Below are 27,230 nucleotides of genomic sequence, written 5' to 3'. Positions count from 1 at the left end.
TATAATATTGATCTGTTACTTAAATGCTATTTTTTAATCCAACTAAGTGTTATGCTGTCACAGTTCAATAATCAATCAGGTCTCTGTTTAAATAGTTATTCAGATAAAGAGCTCTTTAGAAGATTTACCTGCAATATATAGTGAGTGACAAAATAGATTTACTATTCACTTGTGTTAGCAGGTATCCTATTTACTTTACCCTTTTGGACCATTTTTAGTATAAAAACAAATAAAGCATATTTAAGTGAAGTTCTGGGGAGAAACGAGTTCAATTTAAATAATGTTGGGGAAGTCTACAAAGGTTGCTCATCTCATGTCTGTGTCTTCTAATTTATTATCATTTTCCTTTTGATTTGAGACACTAAGAAGTTCTGGCATCGTGTTGTCTAATAAATAGCTGGTCGCACCACAGGGCTAGCAGCTTGGAAACTGCCAGCTACTTTCTTCCTTGCTTTTCCAATGACTCAGTCAGTAGGTTGGAACCTTAGCATTCTAGTTTCCTGGTTGCTTCTTTGGGTCAACTAATAGCTCATCCTCAGACACTGTTAAACCAACTTCAGGCCATGTCGCTTTTCCTGGGAAACAAACACCAATGTAAGGTGTGGTTTTCCCACACACTGTAGAACTAAGATCAAAATCTAAAATCTAGATAGAGAGCTGCAGAGACTAAGGGGCTCATCAGAACTACTTTGATATTCAGAACTGTTCACCATGCTTGTAGCTGTTTTTCTTTTTGAAGATTCTTTTTCCCCTTCCTTCCCCTACTGCTTAGTTGAAAAACAACCTAACATTTAAAGAATTTAATCTACTTCTGCATTTGAATGTATGCAGAGCCTGGAATAAAAAGAAACTCGGCCTGGCCTGTGGTGGCGCAGTGGATAAAGCGTTGACCTGGCATGCTAAGTTCGCTGGTTCGAAACCCTGGGCTTGCCCAGTCAAGGCACATATGGGAGTTGATGATTCCTGTTCTTCCCCCCTTCTCTCTTTCTCTCTCTCTCTCTCTCTCTCTCTCTCTCTCTTCTGCCACCTCTCTAAAATGAATAAATGAAAATTTTAAAAAAGAAACTCTATTCTTCTAATATTACTAAAAGTAGAGCTCAAACACTAAGCAAACAGCCAGTCACTATTCAGTTATGCTTTACTATATTATCAATTTTGAAAAGGCTTATGAATAATTTTATGTCACTCCCTGAATTAAAATGGCTTATTCATACAATGTTCTTGAAAATAAAAGCACTACATGTTTTTTTGTTTTTTGTTTTTCTTTTTGTATTTTTCTGAAGCTGGAAATGGGGAGGCAGTCAGACAGACTCCCGCATGCGCCCGACCGGGATCCACCCGGCATGCCCACCAGGGGGCGATGCTCTGCCCATCCGGGGCGTCGCTCTGTCGCGACCAGAGCCAGTCTAGCGCCTGAGGCAGAGGCCATGGAGCCATCCCCAGCACCTGGAACATCTTTGCTCCAATGGATCCTTGGCTGCGGGAGGGGAAGAGAGAGACAGAGAGGAAGGAGAGGGGGAGGGGTGGAGAAGCAGATGGGCGCTTCTCCTGTGTGCCCTGGCCGGGAATCGAACCGGGGACTTCTGCATGCCAGGCCGACGCTCTACCACTGAGCCAACCGGCCAGGGCAGCACTACATGTTTAATGCCCTCACATTTTTATTTCATTTGCCTTGATATGTATTCAAAAACCATTCTAGCCTGACCAGGCGGTGGCGCAGTGAATAGAGCATCAGACTGGGATGCTGAGAACCCAGGTTCGAGACCCCGAGGTCTCCAGCTTGAGCGCAGGCTCATCTGGTTTGAGCAAAAGCTCACCAGCCTGGACCCAAGGTCGCTGGCTCAAGCAAGGGGTTACTTGGTCTGCTGAAGGACCATGGTCAAGGCACATATGAGAAAGCAATCAATGAATAACTAAGGTGTAGCAGTGTGCAACGAAAAACTAATGATTGATGCTTCTCATCTCTCAGTTCCTGTCAGTCTGTCCCTGTCTATCCCTCTCTCTGACTCTCTGTCTCTGTAAAATAAAAAAATTATGATGCAAATGTTTATTTCTATTTTCTTGTTTCTTATTTATTTAAGGCTTAGTTTTCACACAGGTTTATTATTTGTTATTTAGTAATACTGCCTTGTAAATGGCCTCCAATGCAGATACTAAACTTTCATGTTTCCTTATCTATTTCTGGATGAAACTGAAGGTCATTTTAATGATATCTGAAATGTGGTTACCAATTTCTTCCAGCCACAAATGTTACTAAAATCTTCATCTGATTTCTGAAATTTTAAATGTATTAATTTTAAATTTTTTATTGATTGATTTTAGTTTTTTGTTTTATTTTATTTGAGAAAGACAGAAACACAGGGAGAGAAAGAAAGATCCATTTGCTATACTATTCAACTTATTCATGCTGTCATTGGTTGATTCTTGTATTTGCCCTGATGGGGATTGAACTCACAATATTGGTACGTGTTGGGTAAATGAGTTTGTGAAATCTGTATTTTTTGAGTTTGCTCACTTTTAGTGTTAAAAAATGGCACTGAGCAGCGCCAGGTATGTGATCTGTGAAACTGCAAACTACCTTCCTGCTTGGGAGGGGGCATTGTTTTGCTCATGAGTGCTGAAGGAGAAGCCAGTTTGTGCAAAGAAGGAGAGGAAGGAGGAGGAGGAAGGAGCGAGAAGCCAAGATGGCAGGGAAAGAGAGAGAAGTCAGTTTTTCAGAGGAAGAAGCCATGTTGGCAGATGGGGAGCCAGAGGTGAGGGGCTTTGGGACTGGTGAGGCCTTTGAGAAACCGGAGAAGATTCTCCTGGCTGTGGAACCAGATAATGTGTCAGGGCTTTGTGAGCTCTGAATGAGTGAAGAGGCTAGTGACTTCCTGTGTGTTTGCTCGTCAGCTGGTGCAAGTGTTCAATAAAGGCATGGCTCACCAGTTTTTGGCTCCACTGTTTCTTTACCATCTGCCTGAATCTAATGAGAATCTGCATGCGAATGGCCACAGTGGCGGTGGCCCTTGGCCTTACAGTATGTCAGGACAACACTCTAACCAACTGAGCTACCTAGCCAGGGCCAAATGTTGTCTTTTTTTTAATCCACCATTTTCCCCCCATACAGCCTATAAGTTCTATCATGGGATCAGAGCAACTACAAGTACAAATTAGTGTAATATGAATAACTTGTTTTTGTTTGGATGCAACAAAAATAATCATAACAAGAAAGGTTAACAGTAAACAAAAAAGATTAGCAAAAATGGTTAACAGTAAAGGAATGGGTAAAGATAAATCAATCATATGCGAACAAAAAGGAAGTATTCTTATGTCACCATCAGGCCAAAACAATGTCCAGTGAAAAGTACGAGATGGGACAAAGAAAACCAATTTATGATACTTAGGTGAAAATCCATAATGAAGATAATGCTCATAAACATTTATACACCAAACTTAGGTATTTTATAGCACTTTAGAATAAGTCTGAGAATCACAGAATGTGTAAGGCCTCAAAAGATTACTGAGTCTAATTCTCTGAGAAAGAATGAAACCCGAGTCCTGGCAGCCCGGGGAGTTTCTGTTCTTTCCCTGGATATTGTTGTCTGCATCTGCGGAGCTTTACTCTTTCCTTGTCTCCAACTTCCATTTTTTTTCACATCTTATAAACCAATTTTGAAGAAACCAGTTAAAGGCTCTTTTCTATAAATCTCAAGGGCCAGTTAAGCAAAATTAACCTACCTACCTACAGCAATTTTACGGACGGAAGGAAGGAAGGAAGGAAGGAAGGAAGGAAGGAAGGAAGGAAGGAAGGGAGTATTGAGCACCTAAACTTCCAGTATAACCCTTAGTCTAGGGCCCATCAGAACACTATATTACTTATCAATTTATAGCAGTTGCTACAAAGAAGCAAAAGAAAATGCAGGTAGTGTATTCTTTGTACTCAGAGAAGTCAGCATGTGTGGTTTTGCAATATTTTGTCTTACAAAGCTGCCAAGCCACATCAATCATAACACTACTTAGACCTGTAATATTTAATTAACTGCTCTGTTTCGTTCCATATGCTAGCTGCTTGAGTCATCCTCTATTGTGCAGGAAATTCGCATTTAATTTTTCTTCTAGCTTGCAGTTCTGATATCTCACTATTCAGTTAAGATGCCTCTTCTGATAAAATCAGAGTAAACAGGGTTTCAAAGATTCTACTAGCATATGTCTGTTCCTAAGAATAAGGGTAACAAAACTGAGATTGTAGTCCAGACTCACTGTAACATTCTCAGCCAGTCTAGTCTGTTGCCTTAGACACAGAACTTCTTAACGTAGAAATGCAGCCTGTTCCCAGACTGTCCACTCTGAAAATCCCTGTTTTAAAACTCATCCTACATGCCTGAGGGCAAAACAAAAATACTAAACTACAAACAAAATAAAACTTGTAAAAGAAGTTGGAAATAAGAAGTTTCTACAGTCTTCTTTTTACTGTAGATTATCCTGTGATCAGAGATTAACTGGCATTCAGAAAATGATTGTTTGAAGTTAAGCATAATACATTCCATCAGTCAAAATACCCTTCGCAAGCACCTGATATCCGCTGGGGGAGGGGGCGGAGGAGGGCATGTGACAAGAATACAGATGGTCCTAACCTTGTGGGATTCACAGTCTGATGGAGTAGAAAGTGATGAATAAATACAAATTGGGATTTGTAGGACCTGTTAGTGGCCTATGAACAAGGTGTAGTAAGCGCCCTGATGACAGAGCAATTAAATAAGTCAATTTCTGAGAAAAGGCGTAGAAAAGGGTTCACTAGAACATGATATTTAAGTTGGGTCCGAAAAAGTACATGGTACAAAAGAAGAAGAAGTGAAGTTAGGTCATAGTAGAGTGAGGACAGGCCTGTTTCACATCTAATGAAACAGTGGGAAAGAAAATGTAGAAACAGATAACAAGGCACTACACCATCTCCTTGTTTAGTAGCAGGGCAGGCCCTGGGTGTCCATGTGGTCTTTGTCCCTGCCTCACAGTATAAAAGCAGTAGCCTGGCTCTTGCTTCCCTTGACACAGCAGACTCCTCCCTCTATGGGAGGAGCCAACAGTGACCTCTGAACTTCAGCTGGACTTCTGTAAGCCCCAGCCACTCACTTAAATCCAAGATCTCATGTATCACGTGCACAAACCATTTGCTGATTCAACAACAAACCAAATAAAAGCAAGGTCACACCAGCTTCTTAGGTCCAACCTAGACAGACAACAGCTTAGGGGACAGAACAGCATGTGTAAGGACATTATAATGAGAGGGTGAGGCCTTCCAGTGGGGACTAAAGAAGAATGAGGCAGGTCCTTCTGCATTGCTAGACCATCTAGAAGTTGTCCCCTAATAAAAGGGTATAAATTGGTTTTTGCCTGACCAGGCAGGCATGCAGTAGATAGAGCATCCACCTGGGACACTGAGGACCCAGGTTTGAAACCCCGATGTCACTGGCTTGAGCGAGGGCTCATCAGGCTTGAGCATGGGCTCACCAGCTTGAGCACAGGGTCTCCAGCTTGAGTGTGGGATCATAGACATGACCCCATAGTCGCAGGTTTGAGCCCAAAGATCACTGGCTTAAAGCCCAAGGCCACTGGCTTGAGCAAGAGGTCACTGACTCTGCTGGAGCCCCCAGTCAGTGCATGTATGAAAAAGCAATCAATGAACAACTAAAGTACCACAACAACAAGTTGATGCTTCTTATCTCTCTCCCTTCCTGTCTATCTGTCCCTGCCTGTACCAGTATCTCTCTCTCTATCTCTCTTTTAAAAAAAAAGGTATAAACTGGTCTTTGATGAGAAGGTGCTGTGAGAAAGAAAACTCTAAGATAATACAGAAAGTGTATAGAAGACAGAGTAAACCAGTGGCAGGGAGACTAGTTAGGACACTAACACAATAATCTAAGATGAATGTCCAAAGTCAGGGTGCGGACATAGAGAGAAAGGAGGCAAGATGAATAGAAGAGACATTTCTATCTTGAGTTAATAGAATTTGGTTAGCAGTGGATACTGAAGGTGAGGAGAATGCACTGTCTTCTCTAACTTGGGAAATTGGATAAATGGAGCTGTCAAAATAAAATATGGGGTATATGACATGTTTGGGGAAGGCAGGAGAGTAAGGCATCCAGAACACGGTGGAAGAATCAGTGTTAGCTATAAAGAGGGACCGAGGAGGGGAGTAGGAAGGGGTGAGTTGGGCAGAGGATGGTGAGGAGGAGGGCACTGGTGGCGGAGTACCCTACATCATCATTCTACCTACTACTTGGTTGGCTTTTCCCAGTATTGTGTCGTTGGTTCTCTTTGACTTCCTCTCTCTTGCTCCCTGTGCTCATCCACCCCCATGCCTAGACCTGTATACATAATAACGTTTACATAATAACAACCCTCACATTTCTATCTCCAGTCTTCAACTCAACTATTACACAGTAGTCACCTGGATATCATCATCTGAATTTTCCATCTGTGTGGTGAATTGAGCAATTACAAAATTCAAATGGTTCTGTCTTGAATAAAAAGCTGTTTGAGGCCCTGGCCGGTTGGCTCAGTGGTAGAGCGTTGGCCTGGTGTGAGGGAGTCCCGGGTTCGATTCCCGGCCAGGGCACACAGGAGAACCGCCCATCTACTTCTCCACTCCTCCTCCTCTCCTTCCTCTCTGTCTCTCTCTTCCCCTCCTGCAGCCAAGGCTCCACTGGAGCAAAGTTGGCCCAGGAGCTGGGTATGGCTCTATGGCCTCTGCCTCAAGTGCTAGAATGGCTCTGGTTGCAACAGAGCAACGCCCCAGATGGACAGAGCATCGCCCCCTGGTGGGCATGCCGGGTGGATCCCGGTCAGGCGCATGCGGGAGTCTGTCTGACTGCCTCCCCGTTTCCAACTTCAGAAAAATACAAAAAAAAAAAAAAAAGCTGTTTGAGGTGAGAATACTATGATCCTTAGAGGAAAAGGTTGAGACACAGAAGGCACTTGTCAGAGAGTGGCTTGGTATCAATCCACTTCCATTTCTTCATTATTCCAAAACCTGGTCTCCACACTAAGACAATGGAAGGCAAAAGTGACACAGGAATTGTGCACCAAGGAAACGGATGCTGCCTGGCTTACTTGCATATGTCTTAAGTGGTGTGTGGGAGGAACGTTTGTGAGAGGGCCTTATATCCAAGGAAATATTTTTCTTCACGTTATGGTGGTTTATATAAAGGTTTGTGTTAAAATGGCTAAGAAAGATAACACGAGTGGTAAATAAGTAGGAAATTTGAGGGGTAAATGTCAGTATATTTTTATTCATTCAGATGGATTTCCATGTTTGCCTTATATATTTATTCTCAAACTCCAACAGCCCCCATAAAAGGTGTGTGGGGAGGAATGTGAGGACAAGAATTGACTATCAAATTACAAAAAAGAAAAAGGCTAAAGTAAGACCTTAAAGAAAGAAGTATTTTTAAAATAAGAACAGGACTAATGAAATAAAGCAAAATCATTCTCTGCTTTGTGTATAAAAGCATTATCTATTCTGAGATGTTATAGCAATTAAGATAATAAGAGGTGCCAGGCAGTGGCGCAGTAGATGGAGCATTGGACTGGGACATGGAGGACCCAGGTTCAAAACCCCGAGGTCACTGGCTTGAGCAAGGGATCCCTCGGTCTGCTTTAGCCCCTCAGTCAAGGCACATAGGAGAAAGCAATCAGTGAATAACTAAGGTGCCACAACAAAGAGTTGATGCTTCTCATCTCTCTCCCTTCCTGTCCGTCTCTAGTCCCTATCTGTCCCTCTCTCTGCCTCTCTCTGTCTCTGTCACAAAAGGAAAAAAAGAGAGAGAGAGAGAATAAGAGGTCATTGGCCTTCCTTATCTTCATATGTGAGCAATAAAAAATATCACAGCTTTTCTTTTATTATTAATCTTTTCCTACCTTTTAAGATTACTTCTGGTAAAAATGACTCGACTTGCTACACTCAAGAAAGCATCTTGGCTTAAAAATTATCATAACAACTTTTGTTTTTCCTATTGTGCTGCTTTTAAAGAGCAGAAACCTATATCTAGGTGTCTTCTTTTTCCACTGATGGCTGTTCTGTGAGACTTGGGTCGTAAGAGATGCATCTCCTGTGAGCCGGATGTCTGGGCAGGAGCAATCGTCCCACTTACCAGAGATTCGCTGGCACACTGGAACACGTAACAGATATACTGGCTCAGTCCAGGCTCTGGTGACTCCCGACAGATAAAGCCAAAGTGATCGACATGCTTTATGCCCTGGGGGGGAGAAGTGGGTGTTTATGAGAATATGTCCTTTTAATGAACACCATGAAATCAACATCAGCTCTATGCTTTCACACTCCCACAAATCTCCCTACAGCACTATGACAAGGGACATAATGTCAGAACAAATTTATATGGTGGCCTTTTGAGACATAAAATAAAGGGTGAGACCAAAACACTCTTTTTTATTATTATTATTATTTCAAACACTTTGTTTACTCAGGGCCATAGAAGGAAAAATATGATGGCATGATCCACTGTCTCTTGTAATAAAATTGCTGCTCAGTGTTTGCAAGTAATGGAGTTTTCAATTTATTAGTCTTAGAATGGGCAATCTGGTGACTCATCATAAATCCTGTTCTTGTCTATCTGCGGCTAAGAATCAGAAAACTATACTAACAATGTTCTAATTAAATGTCAGGCAATTCCCTAAAGTATGCATTAAGCAGCCATACCTGCTAGAAGACAAAACATTAAAGAAATGATGGAAGATGTCAAGTTATCCAAATTCATAAATCACTGTGCCTCCTGAATGCAGGCTAAAAACCCTCAGCTACACTTAATAAAAAATTCTGAATCATTTATGAATCTCAGTCAGCCTGAATACATACACACCAATTAGTTGACAGTACCATGTTATTTTAATAGCAAGCATAGGACTTTGAAAAGCTAGGTAGGCAAATATTTAAAGTTGTCCTGTAGTCAATCTAACCCTCAATTTAAAAAAAGAGTGGGGGAGCTTTGGAGTCAGAGGATTTGTGCTTCAATCTTAGTTCAGCCACTTACTATGTATGAGACATTGTGCTGGGTTGCTAATAATTACCTCTTGGGCTCCATTTCTCATTATAAAAGAGTAGTAATGGCATCTATTGTGAGAAATATTTGTGACTTGGAATTAAGAAATATCTATCATAGTTCCTAGAATGTTTGATAAATGGTAACCACTATTCTTGTAATAATAAGCTTAAGCTATCCAAGACATATGATAAAAAAAGGGAAATCAACTCTGATGGAAAGAAAAAAGTCAATAATGAAAAGTGAGGTTACAATTCATGAGGTGAAAGTCAGCTACAACTGGTACAAATCATTAGTGATTAAAGTATATCTTTTACTAGCTTAGTACTAATTACTAAGTGGGAAAAATTCATAGGACTTCACTAACTCAGTGACTTTTCAGACAGTGGCACTATTTCCAGTAAAAAAAAAACAAAAAAAAAAAAACCCTCTCTTATTCCCCATGCTTGCCTGGACACAGTCCTACAGATTCTGCAGAACAAAACATTAGTAGATGTGCAGGTGTCAAAAAGCACACCTATTCCTGAACGTGGCCACACTGTGTCAGTTCAATCTGTGGAAAGAAGTAGTAAGTGCAGGGCCACTTAATGAGGAGCAGAGGTTAACTTGACAATTACTCCAGTCAAAAGTCTTTCCACAAATTTGTTAATTTTTTTTTTCTGTACCAGAATGTCAGAATAGAAAGCTCACTTTAAAAAATAATAAAAAGGCAAAGCAAAAAATTACATTTGAATTGCTAGCTTTACATATTTGCTTTGGTTGGTTCTCCCTCCTCCCTTTATTTATTTACTTTTTCCTCTGGGTGTTCAATGAGCATTGCCGGGTTTCTTACTGAAAGGCTTGGGGACTGCGGGGCTGAGAGGCACTTTCCAGGATGATTCTCCATGCTCTGGCTGCAACAACTACACTGGTTTGTACAACACCCTCTTCCCAGTATTCAGCATAAGGCCCTACATGTAGAAATATCCACTTCACATTTATTGAATGACTAAGTGTTGAGATCTGTCTTAACACATCTTATTCTGATGCTCTATAGAGTAAGACACCTGCCCTCACAGAGTTTATAATCTTGCAGGGACTCCCAGGAAACAGATAATTATGAGAATGCTTAATAAATACTTTTTCTGTTAAAAAAGATAATCTTTCTACACAATTTTTTATCTTTTAAATAGGAAATTAGAAATTTGTAATATATTCTTCCTATGGAGAAATGCTTCTCTCTCTGTTACTAGAGTAGAAAATATTTACCTTTACATTATAAATTTATGTCTCCATATGACAGAACAAAATGAGACAGCATCAGCTGAGGTGAATAATCAAGATATTATATATGAAAGCTTGTCATTTTCCAAGGGAAAAAATGTCTGAATTTCATACCTATGATAATGCTAACTCCATTTTTTTTTTTTAAGACAGGGTTGATTTTACAACATTACAATATAGGAAGGGATTCTGGCCAGATCCAGGTCCCCGTGGGAACCTCTATGTCACCTTGCTAGAAAAGAACTTAATCATTCTCTATTCCAATGACCTCCTCAAAGGCATCCTTGCACTTTTAACCTGCCCATGTTTAGATTTAGATACTCTCTCAACTCCAGTATCTTCATTTTTTTCCCCCTGTGTTTACAATATATTTAGGTAGTTTTAACTTTTGGATAGATATTCCAAATTATTGGTACGGTACTTAAGACTCTACTTTGTGCCTAAGATGACTTTGTACACATTTAGCTGTATCAATTATTTAAACAATGTTCAAACGCACTGTTTGTGAATTAAAAATAAACAAAAGAACAAAAATATACCAAATTCTTCTTTTCCAAATTTAGCATTCACATTGATAGAAGTCGAAAGTGTTGGTTCCCCTTTTACTGCCTCCTACAGTGTAAAGAGCAAGCATGACGCAGTGACCCACAAGTTCCACTGCCCAAGACTTCAAGGAACGCTATCTGAGAAGGCATTTCCAAAAGAGCTCATCACCACAAAAATTCCATCAGTGGAAAGAATTTAGTGAAGTGATGCTACAAAGAGAAAGGGTTGACGAAAATGAAGACAAGGAACCTGGGCAGAATTTTGTTACTGACACAGACACAAGCATATGAATACCCTTACTTTAAGACAAATCCAGTTAAAAAATTAAAATTTAAAAAATTAAAATTTAAAAAATAGCTCAATTGGAAGATCTTTAAGTCCAGTTACTTTGTGGTTAATTTAGAAACAAGATTTAGTATAGTTGGTTTCCTCAAAACTATGATCTACTTCAATACATACCTGTGAACAAGAAGAGATATCTTTAAAATTCTTTTCAAGCACAACTGATTTAGTGTCTGGACTGATAAGGTTAATCTCAAACCGCCCAACCTTAAAAATAAGAACATTCCAATTAATTTTAACTCACAAGGACCGAACTTCTTACTTTACAATTAAGTATTCAACTAATAATATATTGATATATTCAAATGCTATATCCAGATATACATATTCACATGTGCTTCATCATCAAATCCAACATATATATATTTTTTCCTTTTATCTAAAAAAATCATAAAAATTAAGTTGATCTTAATTTATAAGATACAAGAAAACTTTTTTTTCAGATTAAAAGTGGTTCTCTTTTCAAACGAAAATGTAATCTTTCCTTACTTTGTGATATATATATATGTTTGTATGTTTCCAAAGTGAGATGCGGGGGAGAGGCAGACAGACGGACTCCCACATGTGCCCAACCAGGATCCACCTGGCACGCCCACCAGGGTGCAATGTTTGGCCCCTCTGGGGCATTACTCCCTTGCAATCGGAGCCTTCTAGCACCTGAGGCAGAGGCCATGGAGCCATCCTCAGCACCTGGGCCAACTTTGCTCCAATGCAGCCTTGGCTATGGGAGGGGAAGAGAGAGATAGAGAGAGAGGAAAAGAGGGAGGGTAGAGAAGCAGATGGGCGCTTCTCCTGTGTGCCCTGGCAGGGAATCGAACGCAGGACTTCCACAAGCTGGGCCAACACTCTACCACTGGGCCAACCGGCCTGGGTCCAACCAATATTTTTACTACAAATATGAGCTGTCTCATAATACTTCTTCCTTTTGTCTAAAAAAATCATAAAAATTAAGTTGATCTTAATTTATAAGAAACAAGAAAACTTTTTTTTTCAGATTAAAAGTGGTTCTCTCTTCAAATGAAAATGTAACCTTTCCTTACTTTGTGATTTCTAAAAATACCAATTATTTAATTAGAATTTAAAATCTGGTCAACCAAAAGATTTATCAGGGTAGGCAAAAGTAGGTTAAGTTACCAGCCATCGTTACCCAAAAAGTAAATCATAAGTAAAGATACAAAATAATAACAGTAATAATAATACAACAAATACAAATAAGTAATACAATAATTAATCAATGACTAAGAAAACAAGAATAAACTGTCTTTCGGTACTCACAACTGTAAACCTACATTTACCCACCCCTGTATTTGCCATTGGGCAGATTATTAAATTCTTTTTAATAAACAATCATTCAGAAAAATAAACAGCAAGGACTGTCTAGCTAAGAAAAAGAATAAATCCAATACCCAAAAAAGAGGGAAACAGTTAACACATCACCAAAGACATGATAGACACTTTAATTACATGTCTAGAGTTATAAAATAAAACAAAATAGAACAAAACTAACAAAGTCATGAACTTCTGATAAAGCAAATAATACACATAAGGACTGTTTACCAAATCATGCTGTGGAATTTCTTTCTCCTGGGTTTTTCACAAGTTAAATGGACAACCACTCTTTTTACTCCCCCAAGAAAACTATAATCTTACAAAGTTAGGATTAAAGAGCCTGTACAGCACTTTGTAACAAATTAAGCTCTTTTAAGTGGAACTTATTTTCTACACCCAACTTCAAAACTCTTTACAACTAAGATGTTATCTTTTACACCTATAATATGTCTTACATCAAATTATTTTAATCCCTAATCCAGTAACTCATCAGGTCTATGGTGTTTCTTTAACATTCTCTTTTGTATATAATCTCATCTGAAAATACACTAATGGGCCTCCCGGACTTTTCTTTTTTTCTCTTTCTAGAAAACTTTCTGTTCCATGTCTAATCACACTCCAGATTCACATCTTTAAATCCTCTATAAAAAGTGGCTTTCTGCAGGTATTTAAATAGCAGCAAGAACGTTCATTTAGGAATCCACCTAAGAAGGCAAGTTGCTGGTGATACCCTTTCTTTAATTTTACTGCCCTGCCCTCTATCCCTGCCCTGCTCCCTCATCCCTTACAATCCTTGCATTCCGCTTGTGCCTTCTCCACCTGCCTCATCTGCTTCCAGGTGGGGGCAGTGGGGAGGGGGATAAAAGTGAGGTTATTGCAGAATGAGCAAGCAGGAGGGGCCGAGCTCCTGGCTGCTTCTGCCTAGCAATGGATGATGACCGCCCGAACCCCCACTCCAGGGCAGCACCTGAAACAGCATGGTCCTGTTCTTCTCCGAATCCGAGGGCTGCACGTGGCTGGGCGCGCTAGCGTGTCTCCTTCGCGGCTGTGGTTTTTGGCTGTTGTCGTGGACTCTCCTTTGCAGGACTCCGGTGACGCTGCTGCACCGCGACCTGAACTCCTGCTGTTCATCAAAGCCAGAATCTTCCAAAATCCGCTCAGGGAAACACATTCGAGGGCTGGACAACGCAGGCAGGCTGGCCACAGCGGGTAAGGTAGGGTGGGTGTTGCTGACGCCATCCCCTTCCTCCAACAGAATGTCTGCGGGGGAGCTGGGGCCCCCCACTTCGAAGAGGACGGGGTCACCACCGGCCTCCGGGCCGCACTGCTCACCCTGGATCTTGAGGCGCTGCTGCTCGTGCAGGCTGAACTTTTCTATGCAGTCGTCAATGAGGCTGGACGGGGCCTTCTTGTGGGTCACTATCACCTTTCCGCAGTACAGGACTTCGAACTTCTGAGAGTTGTAGAAGGCGTCTTCGTAGTCCCTGCTGGGTTTGGCATCCTCCTTCATGGCCGCTTTAGACAGCTGCCTTATGCTGCTGATAACATCAGGAACCTAAAAAATAATTTAAAATACTCATTTTGGTTGACTAGAGATAAAGTATGTTTACCTAGGCCTGTCATCACACAGAAGTGCATTCTCCTACTAAATAAGATATAGAAAGTAACTACTGTCAGACCCTACATAAGATAAAATAAATTTGCCACACTATCAGACATAAGTCCCTTAAAAGTAAGGTTGACATTTAACGATACCAGTATTATACATTCCCATTTCAAATACATATATTAATTTTCCAAAAACAAAACCATGAGATGATAAAGGTTACTATCAACCTTTAATAAATCCTTTGAGTACTTTTAAAAAGTTATTATGAGGGTTCAAAGTTAAAATTGGGGGAAAATATTTTTTTTAAAAAGTGTAATGACTGAAAATACATACATACATACATACATACATACATAAATAAATAAAAGGTATTGTGAACCTCAGCTGAAAGGAACCAAAGTTTTAACAAGGATAAAATAAACTTTCTAGTTGAAACCAGACAACCTTCATTAGCATTAGCCATCAGGGAAAATACAAATTAAGACTATCAGGCCCTGGCCGGTTGGCTCAGCGGTAGAGCGTCGGCCTAGCATGCGGAGGACCCGGGTTCGATTCCCGGCCAGGGCACACAGGAGAAGCGCCCATTTGCTTCTCCACCCCTCCGCCACACTTTCCTCTCTGTCTCTCTCTTCCCCTCCCGCAGCCAAGGCTCCATTGGAGCAAACATGGCCCGGGCGCTGGGGATGGCTCTGTGGCCTCTGCCCCAGGCGCTAGAGTGGCTCTGGTCGCAACATGGCGACGCCCAGGATGGGCAGAGCATCGCCCCCTGGTGGGCAGAGCGTCGCCCCATGGTGGGCGTGCTGGGTGGATCCCGGTTGGGCGCATGCGGGAGTCTGTCTGACTGTCTCTCCCTGTTTCCAGCTTCAGAAAAATGGAAAAAAAAAAAAAAAAGACTGACCAGGCGGTGGCGCAGTGGAAAGAGTGACAGACTGGGACGCGGAGGACCCAGGTTCAAGACCCCAAGGTCGCCAGTTTGAGTGTGGGCTCATCTGGTTTGAGCAAGGCTCACCAGCTTGAGCCCAAGGTTCCTAACTTGAGCAAGGGGTCACTTGGTCTGCTGAAGCCCCCTGGTCAAGGCACATATGAGAAAGCAATCAGTGAACAACTAAGGTGCCGCAATAAAGAATTGATGCTTCTTATCTCTCCCCCTTCCTGTTTGTAGGTCCCTATCTGTCCCTCTCTCTGTCTCTGTCACACACACAAAAACTATCGTAAGATAACATCCCACCCATTAGAATGGCTAATGTCCAAAAGACCAAGAGCCTACTGGGATGTGGACCAACTGGAACTTTCAGGCATTGTATTCAGAAATGTACAAAGGGCTTGACCAGGTGGTAGCGCTGTGGATAGAGCCTTGGACTGGTACACAGAGGACCCAGGTTCAAAACCCCAAGGCCATGGGCTTGAGCACAGGCTCATCCAGCTTGAGTGCGGGCTCACCAGCTCGAGTGTGGGCACACTGGCTTGAGTGTGGGATCATAGACATGACCCCGTGGTCACTGGCTTGAGCCCAAAGGTCCCTGGCTTGATGCCTAAGGTCGCCGGCTTAAACCCAAGGTCACTGGTTTAAGCAAGGAGTCACTCACTCTGCTGTAGCCCCCCAGTCAAGGCACATACGAGAAAGCAATCAATGAACAACTAAGGTGCTACAACGAAGAACTGATGCTTCTCAGCTCTCTCCCTTCCTGTCTGTCTGTTCCTTTCTGTCCCTCTCTCTGTCTCTCTCTGTCTCTCTCTCTCTGTCACACACACACAAAATAATAATAATACTATATTGTATATTTGAAAGCCGCTAAGAGGAGATCTTAAAAGTTCTCATAAAAAATTGTAACTATATAATGCAGCTATTTTCAACCGTTTTCATTGCATGGCAGATACAAGCTAATTACTAAAATTCTATTGCATGCCAAAACTATATTTTTTGCTGATCTGACAAAAAAAGATATAATTTTGTTTGATTTAGAAAAGAATAACAATAACAATTACCTACCCTTTTTGCTCCAAAGTGACTTTTCAAAAAATCAAGTGCCTATACTTGTATACAAGAATTTCTGGTACCAAGAATTAACCAATAAGATGAAATATTATTGTGCAAGATGACCAATAAGATGCAACTGTATTATATGACCTATATATTTATGGTTCAAGAGAGGGCATTCATATCCAACAGCTATTATTGTTTTGGCTGTTGTTGGTTTTTTGTTTTGTTTTGTTTTTTTACAATTTAAGGGAAAAGAGATCAGTGCACTGACTAAATAGGTATTGAATGTTTTAAAAATTCTTGTGGTACACTGGTTAAAAATTGCTCATATAAGGTAATGGATGTGAACTAGACTTATTGTGCTAATCATTTTACAATGCATCCATGTATCAAATCATTATGTGTTGTATGCCTTAAACTAATACATTATATGTCAATTATATTCAATAATACTAAAGAAAGAAATGTGAGTGGATAAAATGTGGTACATTCACACAATGGAATACTACTTATCAACTCTCACCTGGTTTACTGCAATAACCTGTGTGTGTGTGTGTGTGTGTGTGTGTGTGTGTGTGTGCGCGCGCGCGCACGCATGTGCGTGTGTGAAAGAGACAGACAGACGGACAAGGAGAGAGATGAGAAGCAGCAACTCATAGTTCAACACTTTAGTTGTTCATTGATTGCTTCTCTTATGTGCCTTGATGGAGAGGGGCCTCCAGCGGAGCCAGTGACTCTTTGCTCACGCCAGTGACCTTGGCCTCAAGCCAGCGACCTTGAGCTTCAAGCCAGAGACCTTCGGGCTCAAGCCAGTGACCACGGGATCATGCTGATGATCCCCCATGCAAGCTGGCAACTCCACGCTCAAGCTGGTGAGTCTGCTCATGAGCTTGCACTCAAGCCAACAACCTCGAGGTTTCAAAGCTGGGGTTTAAGTGTCCCAGGTCAATACTCTATCCACTGTGCCACCACTGGTCAGGCTGCAATAAGCTTTTAATGAATGTCCCTTGCACCCTTCAATCTATGCTTAAACGTCAAAAGGATTCTTTTTAAAGTTGTCATGTTACTCACCTGCAAATCCTCCAAACTCCCCATTTCATTAAGGGTAAAAGACAAGATCCTTACAATGTCCTACAGGGCCCTTGCCAATTACAGATGACATACATATACATTAAATGTGCACTGTGGCTATACATTCTCTATATGATCTTTAGAGAGTCAACCTGGATTTTCATTTCTCCATCCCCACCTCATTAGCTCTGACATCACTCATTCATAATACTGCCTCTCACTCACTCGACTTCAGCCACACCAGCCTCCTAGCTACTCCTTGAATATGCCAGGAACACTCCTCTCCCATGGTCTCTGAACTCCATGCCCCTCCCCCAGAAAACTACAAGCCTCACTCTCTCACCTTATTTAAATCCATGCTCTGAAGTCACCTTGTAAGGCAGCACCCATCCCTACTCCAACACACACTCATACACACACACACAGCCAGCATTTACCTGGATTTCCCCCCCTATTTTATTACTCTGCATAAGATGTAATTCATGTACCACCTGTAAGATAAGATGATTCATGTACCACCTTTAAGATTCTGTATAATTTATTTTCTAAAATGTAAGCTCTAGGAGGGTGGTGATTCCTTTCTTCCTCCCTTCCTTCCTTATTTTTTCCTTATTGTATCCCAAGAGCCTAAAATAATTCCAGGTACATATTAGGTCCTCAATATGTATACTAGCAAAAAAACTTGTTTTGGTCATTTTTATCTTTGGAAAAAGAAGAGATCATATATTGGACATTATGATATATCTTCAAATCTTCTAGCATCAATTCTAAATCCAGAATTTCTTCCCATTTGTGTAATTATTTGGGAGACATTGCCAGAGAATTCACAATTTAAAAATCACAATAATTTCAGCTGTCTTGTATGAGTATTTCCTATGAAAAGATAAAGTCCAAACACTATATTTCAGTGACTCACTCTGAACACTTGACATGGTTCAGGAAAGAAGTCAGGTGTTTTGATTAAAACATGGTCAGCAATCTTGCTCTCTGACATTGTCTTTTTACTTTAATACCTGACAGGGTTCAAAGCTATGGAGAATGAGCTAGACTAGATGGCATTAAGCGCTGCCAAAGATAAGATGATTCTAGTGCATAAGGCAAAGCCCTAACATGGAATGATGCCTTCTTCCTCAAAAACCAGATTTTTATTAAATACTTTCCTCTGATTTTATAACCCAAGTGCTTCGAAATTTCCAAACATGTCTCTATAAGAGTACAGAATCAGAAATACTATTGGTAGGCTTATTTTGAACCTGAAGAATTTCTATCCTGTTACAAATATTTAAATTATTTTGGTGTGGTATATTTTTAATGTTAAATTATTTTCTTGTATTAAAATACACTATTCTTTTTTTTTTTTCCTGAAGCTGAAAACGGGGAGGCAGTCAGACTCCCGCATGTGCCCAAAGGGGATCCACCTGGCATGCCCACCAGGGGGCGATACTCTGCCCATCTGGGCACTGCTCTGTCACAACCAAAGCCATTCTAGCACCTGAGGCAGAAGCCACAGAGCCATCCTCAACACCCGGGCCAACTTTGCTCCAATGGAGCCTTGGCTGCGGGAGGGGAAGAGAGAGACAGAGAGGAAGGAGAGGGGGAGGGGTGGAGAAGCAGGTGAGTGTTTCTCCTGTGTGCCCTGGCCAGGAATCGAACCCAGGACTCCTGCACGCCAGGCTGACGCTCTACCACTGAGCCAATCAGCCAGGGCTAAAATATACTATTTTAATACATTACCCTTCATGTTAAAAAGAGTTAACATATCTTAATTAGTATCCTCAGCCCAGACTTCTCCCAAGACATCTTCTGTGGAATGTTAATGGATACTTCACATTAGGATGTCCAAGTCTGAGATTTGCATTACTTTTCTTTTTCTTTATTTATTTTTTTTTAAATTAAATTTAACAGGGTGACATTGGTCAACAAGAGTATATAGATTTGGGGCAAACATCTCCACATCATTTGGACAATTATGTTGTATACATATCACCCAAAGTCAAATCATCCTCTGTCACCATATATTTGTCCCTCTTTATACCCTTCTTTCAAACCCCCTATCCCCTCCCCCTCTCCCAACCTCCTGCCCCTGGTAACCATGTCCATGAGTTTCAATTTTGTACCCTACCTATGTGGGAAATCATACAGTTTTAGCTTTTTCTGATTTATTTATTTCACTCAGTATAATGTTATCAATTAAAGTTGTATTCCACCACTGAGAGTACAAATAAAGTCAATTTAACCTTAGCTGTATCACACATTTGTACTTTTTCTTTATATTTAGAGCTCTTACATGAAGAACTAATTAGTGGCTGAGTTTCTAGAGTCTCACAGGACATTCCCTGCAAGTGCAGGTAAATGCTCAACACCTGAATGTAATTCCATTAATAGCCCAGTTTATACAAGCAAAGTTCATCATCTGGACTGAACTGAGTAATATAAGCTTCCAGTAACCTGAGTTGTTGACTGCACCATAAAACACAAATTCTAGGTGCCTATAATACCTTTTCTCAGGTCCTAAGTAACCACAGCTTTCAATGACCTGGGCTGCAGAGACTTAAACTGCAACACTGATCTAACAACATTCAGCTCTGTTGTTGCTTGTCATTATATGGAAGACATATATAAAAGTATTATACAGTCCTTGTCTACACACTCAGAGCCGACACCAGATGAGTCACACTGATAAAAACAGTAAAATATCCATAGTGAGAAAGAGTTATCAGTGAACCATGAAGACCTTCTAGTGAGGCATTTATTTAAAGTAGTAATCAGAAGCAGCAGAGGAGAAATAAAATCTCTATCCAGTATTTGCACATAAAAATGATATTTTGGAAAAACACAATTCTCCCACAGGACAGTGTTAATCGGCATTATATTTCTACATATTATAATATATCTATATTATGCATTATAATATAGATACATTATAATGTATAATATATACATTATAGTGTATATCATATAATATATAATATATATACATTATAATATATATATACATTTGATTTCTTGTATGTATTGTATCTTTCAACATCTTTTCTTTTTTCTATACCATTATACCAAATGCTCTTAACTGAAAGAATGTGTTGAAGTGATTTTGAATCTTACTTAGAGCTCTTCCATATGACCTCTGGGAAAGTGTTTTGTGCTCAGAATAAGTCAGGCAACTGTCCTCAGCAAACAGGCATATAAATAGTAGTGAACAACTACTTTGTTCTCTAGGAGTGAGATAGGTTTATTAAATTCCTGCTGATAACTTAAGAGATGTGGCAGCGCCAAAATGGAGAGCCCTGGCTTTCCACTCTGCTTAGCGCTCACCCCAACTGAGAAGCGACTGTGTGTGTCTGGAACATCTCCAGGTGCTGGGGGGCGCCTCGAGCTACACACTCTGCTGCTCACTCTAGTTACTCACACTCCAGCTACAAAAAAAACCCTGCTCAGAATCCACCTACATCACACAGAGCCTGATGAGGACCTAATGGCAACTAAAGGCAAGGTTTCTATTCTGTGGCAGCACATAATCTTTAACATAAAACAAAACAACGACTATAAAACCCTACCAAATTAGAGATTGAGAGATTAATTTCTATCCCCAGCTCGGCCAGAAACTTTTGCTATTCTGCGCCCCAAGGTTTCCTGTCTGGGAAAGGGGTGGGGGTGCTAGACACACGGTCAGTAAGGTCTCAGTCACATCCAAATGCTGTGGGTTTACTTCTGTATCAATGTCACTATTGGAGCAAGGTAATATACATTAAAAGGAGATGGAAAATAATCTCTATTGTTAAGCCAGACATATTGTAACTCATTGAAATTATTCATCTCCACTGACACACAATAATCAGTTCAACAAACAATATAAAACAAACAGGGCTTTTTTCAAATGCCTCAAGGTTGTTTAGAAAAAGCACAGTGCCACCTTTAGCTAGCCCTTCGTCGTTACACTTCAGTAATCTCACTAAAAGAATTTAGATTCAATTATCAAAAATTCAGACATTAAAGCAAAAATTCAGACATTAAAGATATTAAATCTTACTCTAGTTGAAAAGACATTTTCCATTAGAACCGTGAATGCCATGCTGTTATCCTTCATTAATTATCATAATTATTTACCATACTCCAAGCACTTCAGTGGTATTGTAAAAATCACATTTTGCATGACCTAAGAAGCAAATGCTACAATTACAACAACTAGAACACAATAATGTTTAAAGAATCAAACACAGGATAAAAATCTAGGTCATTAAAAGCACTAAGGAAAGATAATAACCTTAACTCAGGAAACCAGTTGAAAATCGTTCTCCAAGAGCACTGTATAAACCAAACTGATGTAATCCTCAGTATTAGCCTTCTCTCGCACTTAAGAAATTCTCTTTCTTTTTAAATAAGTCAGCAGCAATTTCATTGTATGTGTTGAAAGTCCATATTATCGTTATGCAGCCAATTATAAAACCTTCCAGGAATAACCGTTATTGCTTCAAAAGCAAAGTATTTCCTGACTCTGCAGTCAGGAAACACCCTTATTGTTCAGGAGTGAAGGACAGAGAGTTAGCTTTCTTTAAAAAGAACATTTAAATTTTGATAACTATTGTCTTTGTTATGCTATTTAAATAATCACAAATTCCCAATATTAATTAATAATGAAAATATTAATCTACAGCACAATGGCTTTTCTCTTCATAGACTTCATTGATAAACAGATGAACCTCAGCCAGCATTTAAAAATGGATACAAATACAAATGTGAGAATAAGCTGCTTAAAATATATTTAAATTAAAAAAATTTTTAAACCTGGGTAAATCCTTTTACAATTGATCTGACCTTAACTGCTTGATTGCTTATTAGTCTCTTTACAACAATTAGAGCAAGCACAGCAAGATATAGATAAATACAAAAATTAAAAGAAAAAAAGAGAGAAAAGGTAAAATTTTTCTGAGGGAAACACTACTTAACATTTCAAGTAAACTGAAGAAAACTGCCTCATGAGAAGAACTAACAATTTAATCTAGTTCCCAATCAGACAGATACAGAACAGAAAACAAATAGATTTGCTTTGGAAGTAACCAGTGCCTTAAAGGGAAGATTGGCTTCTTTTCCAATTATGTTTTACTGAAACTATGAAGATCAGCTCAGCATTTGAGAAAAGTCTAATTTTGTCATTTAGTGTTATAATTTCTACGTATTTGGTTTTTTAAGTCTCATCCTCAGCCACTGGAAAGTGATCAGAAGCACACAAACATCACGAAATAGCTCACTCACATTAAGGAGTTACCAGAGAGAGACCCCATGAGTTTTTCCAATCCCACTTACTTTGGTATCACTGTCATTTTTTTTTGTTTTTGTTTTTTGTTTGTTTGTTTGCTTTTTTTTACAGAGACAGAGAGAGAGTCAGAGAGAGGGACAGATAGGGACAGACAGATAGGAAGGGAGAGAGATGAGAAACATCAATTTTTCATTGCGGTTCCTTAGTTGTTCATTGATTGCTTTCTTATATGTGCCTTGACTGCGGGCCTTCAGCAGACTGAGTAACCCCTTGCTCGAGCCAGCGACCTTGGGCTCAAGCTGGTGAGCTTTGCTCAAATCAGATGAGCCCACGCTCAAGCTGGCGACCTCGAGGTCTCGAACCTGGGTCCCCTGGGTCCTCTGTATCCCAGTCTGATGCTCTATCCACTGCACCACCACCTGGTCAGGTGCACAGTCAGTCATTTTTAAGGTGAGTAAAAATGACAATCTTAATAGAAAATAAAAATGATTTTTAAACCATTTTTACTTTTATCCAAAAGTACTTCAGCAATTCTTTCTATTTAGTTAAAAATATAAATAATTATTTTAACAAAAATATTGCACAGTAAAAAAAAAAAAGTAATTTTCCCTAGGTCTAGATTCTAAATTGACTGGAGTAATACAGTGATTTTAAAATTATAAAATTTTAAAACTAAAGATGCACTATCTCGTTTCACAGATGTGAAAACAAAGCGTTTACATCAAAAGTTAAGCCAATAAAGAAGAAAATAACTAGATTACAAGAAGTGAGACTATCCAGAACCAAAGAAAGCAGAATATCTCTGTGACTTACTTCACAGACACACAAGTTACTGGTCTCTTGGGCCTGAGCCAAAACAGTTTCCTCTCAGATATTCTCACTTTCCTCCAAACTCGTTTTTGGCTCAGCAACTGTAACTGCTGCTTTCTTGGTGGCTTCTGAGTTAGCACAAGCATCAGAGAGAGAAAGTCCTTAAACCTTTCAGCTAAGTGCTCCCCTCCCATTCCCTTTGAATTCGTTCCCTGGAAGATACGACCTGTGCCTTGATGACCATTTAAAATAGCAAGAGTGCAGTGGTAGAGCGTCGGCCTGGCGTGCAGAAGTCCTAGGTTCGATTCCTGACCAGGGCACACAGGAGAAGTGCCCATCTGCTTCTCCACCCCCTCCCCCTCTCCTTCCTCTGTCTCTCTCTTCCCCTCCCGCAGCCGAGGCTCCATTGGAGCAAAAATGGCCTGGGCACTGGGGATGGCTCCTCGGCCTCTGCCCCAGGCGCTAGAGTGGCTCTGGTCCCAACAGAGCGGGACGCCCCGGAGGGGCAGAGCATCGCCCCCTGCTGGGCAGAGCGTCGCCCCCTGGTGGGCGTGCCCGGTCCAGCGTATGCGGGAGTCTGTCTGACTGTCTCTCCCCGTTTCCGGCTTCAGAAAAATACAGAAAAATAATAATAATAATAAATAAATAAAATAGCAAGAGTGGTCATATATAAAATATATGAGAGTAACTCACAGAAAAAACATGGGGACTCATGCAACTGGACCACGAGAATGGAATATCCCCAGTAGCAGCCGAGTTAAGTGCTACAGGAAAAGATGAGTACAAGACAGAAGACAGGGGCTGACAGAAGTCACATGGTGACTGGTAGGTAAGACCCGAACTTTACAAATTCTCTTTCAAAAGCAGAATCATTATTTTTAAAGTGGATTAGTCTACAGTGTGGCATATTAGAAAAGGACATAACATGCAGTTAGAGGTCTTAAGTTCAAAGCCCTATTCCAATATCCATTATTGTCTATAGAAAAGACACCATAACCTCCCAGCTTCTGGTCTTTTTCTTCTGTAAAATGGGAACCACAATGTTTACTTCGGAGGTAAGCTGGGGAAATTAAGTTAAATGTGTAAGTGTGCTGACACACTGCTGGGGTAGTGAAAGCACTCAATGTTCAATTAAACCTGACTAGGTGGTGGTGCAATGTATAGAGCACAGACCTGGGATGCTGAGGACCCAGGTTCAAACCCGAGGTCACCGTCTTGAGCATGGGATCATAGATAAGACCCCAACATTGCTGCCTTGAACCCAAGGTTGCTGGCTTGAACAAGGGGTCACTGTCTCGGCCGGAGCCCCTAGTCAAGGCACATATGAGAGAGCAATCAATGAACAAATAAGGTGCCCCAATGACAAAGTTGATGCTTCTCATCTCTTTCCCTTCCTGCCTGTCCTTGTTTGTTTCTTTCTGTCTTTCTCTCCATCTTTCACTAAAAAAAAAAAAAAAAAAAACAAAGAAAACAAACAAAACTCTCAGCAAACTGGAAATCAAGGGGAACTTCCTCAATTTGATTAAGGTTATCTACAAAAAATGTAGAGCTAATATTACACTTAATGGTGAGAAACTCAAAGCTTTCCCGCTGAGATCTTTGTACAAGGCAAGGATCAGATACCCAGTAAAATCACTATTCCATTTCAACATCACACTGGAAGTCCTTGCTAATGCAATAAAGAGAAGAAAACTGAAGGTATAAAGATCAGGAAGGAAGGAATAAAACACTTTTAGTTCTCAGATGACATAATTATGTAAAAAAAACCCTGAAAGTAACAATAAAATAAACTCCTAGAACTAATAAATGATTGTAGCAAAGTTGCAGAATACAAGGTTAACATACAAAAGTCAATTGCTTTGCTATCTGCCAGGAATGAATAAACAGAATTTGAAATAAAAAACACAATACCATTTACACTAGCATCCTCAAATATAAAATACTTAGTTATAAATCTAAGTATTTATGTACAAGACCAACATGAAGAAAACAATAAAGCTCTGATGGACATAATCAAAGAAAAACTAAATAAATGAAAGATAGTCCATGTTCATCATTAGGAAGACTCATTATGTCCCCATATCAGTTCTTCCAACTTGATCTACTGATTCAATGTAATTCAAGTCAAAATCCCCAACATGTTAGTTCATGAATATTGACAAACTGATTCTACAGTTTATATGAAGAGGCAAACATCTCAGAATAGCGAACACAGTACTGAAGGAGAAGAATAAAGTTGAAGGACTGACACTACCTGACTTCATGATTTACTGAAAAGTTAACTTAAGACAGTGAGGTCTGGGTAGAAGAATAGACAAATAGATCAATGAAATAGAAACTACAGCCCCAAAATAGACCCACTGATCTCTGACAAAGTAAATAAAGTCAACTGATCTCTGACAAAGTAGCAAAAACAATGCAATGGAGCAAAAATAGTCTCTGGAACACATGCAAAAAAATAAAAATTAACTAAAAAATAACTCAAAATGGATTCTATACCTATCTGTAAAATGCAAAAATATAAAATTTCAGGAAAAAAAACTAGATAATCTTGGATATAGTGATGGCTTCTTAGATGCAACTTACCAAAGACACAATCCATGAAAAACATAATTCATAAGTAGGCTTCATTAAAATTTAAAACTTCTGTTCTGCAAGAGACAGTCTCAAGAGAATGAGAAGATAAGCCATAGACTGAGAGAAAATGTTTGCCAGAATACAGTCACACGAAAGATATACAGAACTCTCAAAACTCAACAATAATAAAACAAACACCAATTCAAAATGGGCAGAAGGCCTTAACAAACACTTTATCAAAGAAGACTTACAGATGGCTAATAAGCATATGCAAAGATGCTCCACATCTTATGTCATCAGGGAAATGCAAATTCAAACGAGATCCCACTCTCCACCTCCTAGAATGGCGAAGTCTAGCACACTGCCAACACCAAATGCTGATGTGGACGTAGCGCAACAGGAACTTCCATGCACTACTGATAAGGATGAACATGATACAGCCACTTTGAAAGACAGATATTTTTTCAAGATAGTTATAAAACTAAAAATACTGGTTTCTCACAAAACTAAACACACTCTTATCATTTGATATAGCAATTCATGTACCTTGGTATTTACTCAAAAACTTATAGCCATACAAAAACCTGCACATACATGTTTACAGAATATTTATTCAGAATTTCCTGTTCTTGGAAGCAACCAAGATGTCCTTTAAGTACATAAATGGATAAACTGTGGTACATCCAGACAACAGAACATTATTTAGCACCAAAAAAAAAATGACCTACTGAGCCATGCAAAGACATGGGGGAACTTTACATGCATATTAATAAGTGAAAGAAGACGATCTGAAAAGGCTATATATGATTCCAACTATATAAATCCTGGAAAAGGCAAAACTGTAGAGACAATAAAATGGAGAGGGGGGCATGGCGAGGCAAGACACAGGAAACTTTAGGGCAGTGAAAATACTGTGTATGATGTTATAGTGATGTATCTATGTCATCATACATTTGTCCAAACCAAAAGAGAGTACAACACCAAGAATGAACCAACTCTAAGGGAAACTGTTTACTTCGGGTGGTCATGATGTGTCAATATAGGTTCACCCTTGGTAACAAATGCAGAATTCTTGTTAGTCATACTAATAACTTGGGGGCTTAGGTATTTGGGAAATGTGTGGTGGCGGCCGAGGTATTTGGGAAATCCCTGTATCTTCCACTCAATTTTGTAATGAACTCTAAATTGCTCTAAAAAAAAGTCTACCAGAAAAACGCATGCGGTTCAACACATTTGTACTTACTCCAAGAAACGCTAGAGGGAGCTTTCCCACATGAACTAGTTTACCTAAGCAAAAAAAAAAAAAAAAAAGAGGCTTTTTTTTTAAGTTTTTTTTTTAAATTTTATTTATTCATTTTAGAGAGGAGAGAGAAAGGAAGAGAGAGAGAGACAGAGAGGGAGAGAGAG

The 27,230-nt window shown here is 39.9% G+C and overlaps 1 protein-coding gene across 4 annotated transcripts in view; it reads right to left on the bottom strand.

The window, feature by feature from the left end:
• Positions 1 to 27,230, bottom strand: part of TBC1D4 (TBC1 domain family member 4) — a 233,442-nt gene that overhangs the window by 71,842 nt on the left and 134,370 nt on the right. For 3 of the 4 annotated variants that reach the window (XM_066380771.1, XM_066380772.1, XM_066380773.1), the window contains 3 exons: positions 13,486 to 14,073; positions 11,307 to 11,396; positions 8,133 to 8,237 (listed from right to left, as the gene is read on the bottom strand). In XM_066380771.1, the coding sequence (XP_066236868.1) occupies positions 8,133 to 8,237; positions 11,307 to 11,396; positions 13,486 to 14,073 (783 nt within the window). Of the gene's footprint in view, positions 1 to 8,132; positions 8,238 to 11,306; positions 11,397 to 13,485; positions 14,074 to 21,443; positions 21,463 to 27,230 lie in introns of those variants that run through there. The other variant, XM_066380774.1, reaches the window with a different exon arrangement.

The sequence above is a fragment of the Saccopteryx leptura genome, chromosome 4 (genome assembly GCF_036850995.1).
Source record: "Saccopteryx leptura isolate mSacLep1 chromosome 4, mSacLep1_pri_phased_curated, whole genome shotgun sequence".
In the NCBI taxonomy this organism is placed as follows: Eukaryota; Metazoa; Chordata; class Mammalia; order Chiroptera; family Emballonuridae; genus Saccopteryx; species Saccopteryx leptura.
This window is presented reverse-complemented; position numbering and strand designations above follow the sequence as displayed.